The sequence below is a fragment of the Lampris incognitus genome, chromosome 1 (genome assembly GCF_029633865.1).
Source record: "Lampris incognitus isolate fLamInc1 chromosome 1, fLamInc1.hap2, whole genome shotgun sequence".
NCBI classification, from domain to species: Eukaryota; Metazoa; Chordata; class Actinopteri; order Lampriformes; family Lampridae; genus Lampris; species Lampris incognitus.
The window spans coordinates 98,880,246-98,887,313 of record NC_079211.1 but is presented as its reverse complement, the minus strand read 5'-3'; the positions used below and the strand labels follow the sequence as shown (position 1 = coordinate 98,887,313).

Below are 7,068 nucleotides of genomic sequence, written 5' to 3'. Positions count from 1 at the left end.
TTAGAAAGTATGATAATCTATATAGTAAAAACAGGCACTAGCTGCTAACACTATAATCCTGGCGTCCTTTGTTGACAGGGTGAACAAAATTAATATCCGCGTCAGGTACTGCTGCCTCGTTTGTCTTCTAATGGGTTTGAATTGGCCTCTCAAGTAAGATTATCATCAGATGTGTTTTTTTTCCCCCTTCGGTGCTGAGTGAACTACACAGCTGACCTGTTAAGTATGAAGGTATGAAGACTTGGAGCAAGCATATTAATCATTTGATAACGATTTCCCTCCTTTCATTTTTTCCAGTGAATGCAGATGGAGTTGTTCAGAGGGAGGTTCTGACTACAGTCGGGCCTGCTGCACAGGTCCACAGAAACATAACTATAAATAAGCAAGTTCACTCTTTAGTGTCAGTTTATTTAGTAAATTGGCATCTAAATCATGGTTTGAGGCCCAAGTCTTTAATAAGAGATGGGGTTTGAATACATGAGAGGAGAAAACGAGTTGGCCTTTACGCCAAAAAAAAAAAAAGAAAGAAAAAGAAAGTAAAAGCACAGATCAAAATTTTATGGGACTCACTGAGTCATCATAACTGACAGCCCAGAAATAATTGTACGGCTGAGAAGGAGCTGTTAATTCGCTCCACCTGTCTCTCTCTCTCTCTCACACACACACTCTCTCTCGCTCTCTCTTTTGGGGACATTACTTTGACTTACATTCATGACCTAGCTCGTAACCCCAACCCTAACCTTTACCCTAACCTAACCCAAACCTAACTCTAACCTTAACCACTGACCCGAAAATCAGCCTTTTCCCAATTGGGGACATGGATTTTGTCCCTAATTGGACAAGCCGTCCCCAATTAACTGGTCTTTAGTCTGAAATGTGTCCTGGAAATTAGGATAAATCAGGAAACACACACACACACACACACACACTCTCTCGCTCTGTCTCATGGGGTGAGTGAAAAGGTGGCTGTTGAAAAGATGAATCAATAAACCAAGACCGTATAAAGTGTAAAACGTGTAGGAGCCTTCATATAATAATGAATAAAAGAGACAGTTTGTTGGTAGTGATATATTCTTTACTGTCGCACCCATTTTCTTACAACTTCATAACAGCAGTGACTTTCGACGTGTTGGAGTAGACAATAATTATATCAGTTTGTGGCTCACATTCATAGTGCAGTGGGTTTTTATTTCTGCTTCACCTCACACTAACAACAAGTAGTCATTCAAGCATTGCCGGTTCTTCCTTTTAAATGGAAACCACCCTGAACAGTATCGGTCCTAGGAGCCACCAGTGACCTATTTACACAGTGTTTTTTTTTAATGACTCTTGATCTAGCACGCTCAGATATTTGAATTACCACAAAAACAAAAAAAACATGTTTACATTATGTGCAGTAGTATATACATCTCTGGGAACTAACGTGCAATGTTTTCAATGCTTTTATTTACTTTAAGTTGTCAAACTGAGGCTATCCCTTGATATCAATAGGATTTCTCATCCCCAGGATGTGGAGAAGGTATATTACCCTATACAATAAACCTACATAGCCGGTCATTTTAAACATATTTGTCATCCTCTGACCATATCCAGTCCCCAGCAGACAGAATTATCACAGTGTTAAGGATGAACAAAAACAAACAAAACAAAGTTTGAGTTCCAAAAATACTACGGTCATCTTTCTCTATCGGCTTACCGAGGAACAGTAATGGTCTTTTGTCTCGTGGAGACCTGGGCCTCAAGGAGGAGCCTCCCGAGTTATCAGTACTCAGTCTGTCCCCTGCTGGCCACATGCAGTAAGCGCAACAGCAACTCTGCAGGGGACGTCCCGGAGACTTTCTGACTTTCTGAGACCAGGTTCTCTTCCAGACAGTCAGAGTCTACAGCACAGGCCTCTGTCAAAAAAGAAAGACAGGATAAAGAAAGTTGAGGTGAGGCTATCTTGCTGTACTTTGAAAAACACCACTGGTTTATGCACGACCTTTGGTAAACGTCATCAAACTGTCTGACGGTACCTGAGTGACAGCAGAGCCCTGAGGCAGCACAGTGTCCTCCCTCAGATCCACAGGGTCTCCCTCCTGCCTGGCAGGGGGTGAGCAGGTAGTTCTCCTCCGCACAGTGGGAGCTCTCTGCAGAGCCCAATAAGCAGCCCAGTTCCTCCCCACAGCAGATACTGGGGCCAAAGCAGCGGCCCCTGTCCCCGGGGCCACATGCCATGCACTTGGGCGGAAAGTTGACATTGAAGTTCATATATTACTCACATGGCAAATGGCAACACAATTTTACATCTGAAGTATGCAAGCATTACAACTTAATAAGAATAAGCATGGATATCAAATAGCAGTGAACTAAGAATATTCAAAAGGAAAATACTAATATGAACAATATAATAAAAAACCGAGACAGTATATTGCCATCATGTATTAAGCTGATTGATATATTGTAAGCTTGGAACACTAGAAAGCAAATATTCTTACTGTTGTAGTGCACTGAACCAAGCCATAAGAGTAATAAGTCAAGTTGAAATACTTGAATTGCTGTAACAAAGCGCAAATCAGTGTGAAATCTACCACCTTCCCCCCTTTTTACTTTATTTCTAATGCACAATCATCTCTCTTAAAAGCCATTACTTATAAATATGATTCATCATTTTGAAAGACAAAAGTGGCAGATCATTTGGCCATGAGCACATAAAATTTGTCTGTGTGCTCTGTCCACACAGCCGGTGATATCCAGCCTGCTGGAAGAACAAGTCTTTTCTTGCGCATTTTTGCAGAAAACGTTTTGCAACTGGCATTTTAAAGCTCTCATATGGAAGGTTTTAGGACTTCCCAAACATAAGGTGACTAAATGAGAGAGAGAAAGAAATAATGAAAGGGAAAATAACAAGAGAAAAAAAAAAAGAAAGAAAGAAAAATGAAGGGATAAGGAGGAAAGAAATAAAGAAAAAGAGAAATAAAGAAAGATAAAGAAGTAGAGAAGGGGTCTCTGTGAAAGCGGAAGTGGTTACCTGTCTGGTTTGGGCGTCGGGCAGGGCGCGCTTCCCTCCTCGTGGACAGTTCTGGATGTAGCAGGCAGAGGAGAGCGTGAAGAAGCCCAGGACGCACAGTGACAACACAGCACGAGTCATGTCTACTGGTCTGTCTGCAACACACCGCTATACCACTGTACCACACCAGTATACCAAACCAGTACACCACTATATCACACCAGTACACCACAACAGTACACCACTATACTACCACTACACCGCACCACGGACGAGTGACAGATGCTGAAGTCGCTCCGTTTACTTATAAGCAGATGGATGTGCTCTGCAAAACTGACGGATTCTTGGTTTTGACGTCAGTGCCATGTTTGTGCAGCTCTCCACACACATATGAAGGCTATGAGTGAGAGAGAGAGAGAGAGAGACAGAGAGAGACAGAGAGGCGCACACACACACAGCGAGCGAGTGAGCGAGAGACAGAGTATATACAGATATATATCAATGATATATATCTATATATATATCAATATCTATATTTATATCTATCTATCTATCTATCTATCTATCTATATCTCAATATTGATATTCCACTCCTCGTTAGTTGAGCACTTATAAACACCCTTGATGGTTTCGGAAAAAAACCGCTATATATATATATATGTATACATATGTATATATATATATGTATATGTATATATGTGTGTGTGTATATATATATATATATATATATATATATATATATATAACTTTGTTAAAAGAAACACTCAATGATAGGAAAAGTGTTCAACAAATAGGGAGCAAAATAATCCAGTGATTCAAGTAAATTCTTTATGAGACAGTACAAGCCTGTTTCATGCCATAAGCAGTCATCAACTGACAGCTGATGATTGCTGGGAAAGAAGTGCTGCAGCTCTGCCGGGCCCTCAGTCTGTACATAGTCAATGTGCAATCTATATATCCCTCCAGCTGAATCTTCCTACCTTAACAATCAGACCTTTACTGCTCTGGAGGGAGACATCAGCCATTTCCAAACTCAGGGAAATATCTTAATTGTAAGCAATGTGAAGGCACAAACAGCAGAAGAATCAGACACTATTAGCACAAAGGCAGACAAATGCATGAATAGCAAAACGAACACCTGTCTAACTCTTCCCTCTGAGGAATAATTACGATAAAATGATAAACAAAAATGGGAAAGAAGTGTTGCAGCTCTGCCAGGCCCTCAGTGTGTACGTAGTCAATGGTTGGTTAAGAGGTGACTCCTTTGACTGTTACACCTGCAGTTCTTCTCATGGCAGTATAACAGATTTGGACCCTTTCTCTTTCAGAGCACTCACCATTAAGCGATAAGCCCCCTTTTTCAGACCATAACCAGATCAGGCTATACCGATCACAAACACGCTTTAACAACCATGCCCCAATCCCAGTACACTATATAATATAACAACCCACTACAGACTGAAGCAAAACAGACTACGTGATGACCAGTCATGGAATCCAAGAGCATTTAAACTCCTTCCTGGTCCATACAGAGCTCCACAGTAAAGAAGGAGCAAAGGTAGCCACAAAGCACATCAACAATATAGTTCATCATGTGACACAACAATCTAATGTACCCTTCCTAAAACTACACCCCAAAATGGGAAAGCAAGAAAAAATGGTTTGACCCAGAATGTTAAAACATTGGGCAAAAACTAAGACAATTATCCAACCAAAAGCACTGGGCTCCAGAAAATCAGGACCTACTATGTATTCACTATGGTGACACACTCAAACAATATATAGACAGACACTGAGAACTAAGAGAGCACCAGCTCATAAACCACAAATCACAAACTTATTTGAAGAGTCAATAAACTCAGACAGTTTCGGGGACCACTGGAAGACCTTCAACAAAAAATGATAATAATAATCTTGCCATTCAAGATGGCGATATATGGATAAAGCACTTCAAAGATTTACACCAAGAAACACGCAACACACCCAAACGACACCAAATACAAGAAAAATTGAACCAATTAGAAAGAATCATTAAGGGCTACCAACACCCGTTAGGTTAGCCACTCTCTCAGTTCAGGGGTCACAGGCCCTAGTGCTCCAATTACCCCTGGGACTATATATATATATATATATATATACACTACCGTTCAAAAGTTTGGGATCACATTGAAATGTCCATATTTTTGAAGGAAAAGCACTGTACTTTTCAATGAAGATAACTTTAAACTAGTCTTAACTTTAAAGAAATACACTCTATACATTGCTAATGTGGTAAATGACTATTCTAGCTGCAAATGTCTGGTTTTTGGTGCAATATCTACATAGGTGTATAGAGGCCCATTTCAAGCAACTATCACTCCAGTGTTCTAATGGTACAATGTGTTTGCTCATTGGCTCAGAAGGCTAATTGATGATTAGAAAACCCTTGTGCAATCATGTTCACACATCTGAAAACAGTTTAGCTCGTTACAGAAGCTACAAAACTGACCTTCCTTTGAGCAGATTGAGTTTCTGGAGCATCACATTTGTGGGGTCAATTAAACGCTCAAAATGGCCAGAAAAAGAGAACTTTCATCTGAAACTCGACAGTCTATTCTTGTTCTTAGAAATGAAGGCTATTCCATGCGAGAAATTGCTAAGACATTGAAGATTTCCTACACCGGTGTGTACTACTCCCTTCAGAGGACAGCACAAACAGGCTCTAACCAGAGTAGAAAAAGAAGTGGGAGGCCGCGTTGCACAACTGAGCAAGAAGATAAGTACATTAGAGTCTCTAGTTTGAGAAACAGACGCCTCACAGGTCCCCAACTGGCATCTTCATTAAATAGTACCCGCAAAACACCAGTGTCAACATCTACAGTGAAGAGGCGGCTGCGGGATTCTGGGCTTCAGGGCAGAGTGGCAAAGAAAAAGCCATATCTGAGACTGACCAATAAAAGAAAAAGATTAAGATGGGCAAAAGAACACAGACATTGGACAGAGGAAGACTGGAAAAAAGTGTTGTGGACGGATGAATCCAAGTTTGAGGTGTTTGGATCACAAAGAAGAACGTTTGTGAGACGCAGAACAAATGAAAAGATGCTGGAAGAATGCCTGACGCCATCTGTTAAGCATGGTGGAGGTAATGTGATGGTCTGGGGTTGCTTTGGTGCTGGTAAGGTGGGAGATTTGTACAGGGTAAAAGGGATTCTGAATAAGGAAGGCTATCACTCCATTTTGCAACGCCATGCCATACCCAGTGGACAGCGCTTGATTGGAGCCAATTTCATCCTACAACAGGACAATGACCCTAAACACACCTCCAAATTGTGCAAGAACTATTTAGAGCAGAAGCAGGCAGCTGGTATTCTATCGGTAATGGAGTGGCCAGCGCAGTCACCAGATCTGAACCCCATTGAGCTGTTGTGGGAGCAGCTTGACCGTATGGTACGCAAGAAGTGCCCATCCAACCAATCCAACTTGTGGGAGCTGCTTCTGGAAGCGTGGGGTGCAATTTCTCCAGATTACCTCAACAAATTAACAGCTAGAATGCCAAAGGTCTGCAATGCTGTAATTGCTGCAAATGGAGGATTCTTTGACGAAAGCAAAGTTTGATGTAAAAAAAATCTTATTTCAAATACAAATCATTATTTCTAACCTTGTCAATGTCTTGACTCTATTTTCTATTCATTTCACAACATATGGTGGTGAATAAGTGTGACTTTTCATGGAAAACACAAAATTGTTTGGGTGATCCCAAACTTTTGAACGGTAGTGTATATATATATATATATATATATATATATATATATCACTGTACCACCAGTGGTCCCAATTGTGTGTGTGTGTACTGCGGGGATGCTGGAGCCTATCCCAGCAGTCATTGGGCGGCAGGCGGGGAGACGGCCTGGACAGGCTGCCAGACTATCACATAGGGCCAATATATATATATATATATATATATATATATATATATATATGTGTGTGTGTGTGTATATATATATATACACACACACACACACACACACACACACATACATACATACATACATACATACACACATATACACACACCAGTGAGACAGTACAAGCCTGTTTCA

At 40.8% G+C, this 7,068-nt stretch overlaps 1 protein-coding gene across 1 annotated transcript; it reads right to left on the bottom strand.

Moving 5' to 3' along the window:
• Window positions 1–1,761: 1,761 nt before the first annotated feature.
• avp (arginine vasopressin) lies at window positions 1,762–3,130 on the bottom strand. The gene is made up of 3 exons (XM_056282903.1): window positions 3,011–3,130; window positions 2,016–2,220; window positions 1,762–1,895 (listed from the first exon to the last, which is right to left on the bottom strand). The coding sequence occupies exons 1-3, from the start codon at window positions 3,128–3,130 to the stop codon at window positions 1,762–1,764; spliced, it is 459 nt and encodes a 152-aa protein (XP_056138878.1).
• Window positions 3,131–7,068: the final 3,938 nt, after the last annotated feature.

What these genes read in the sequence shown, in the direction of transcription:
- avp (XM_056282903.1), bottom strand. Translation starts at nt 3,130, where the DNA reads ATGACTCGTGCTGTGTTGTCACTGTGCGTCCTGGGCTTCTTCACGCTC. An exon ending in CCGACGCCCAAACCAGACAG is followed by an intron (nt 2,221 to 3,010) that starts GTAACCACTTCC and finishes TTTCCGCCCAAG; the next exon opens with TGCATGGCATGTGGCCCCGG. An exon ending in AGGGCTCTGCTGTCACTCAG is followed by an intron (nt 1,896 to 2,015) that starts GTACCGTCAGAC and finishes CTTTTTTGACAG; the next exon opens with AGGCCTGTGCTGTAGACTCT.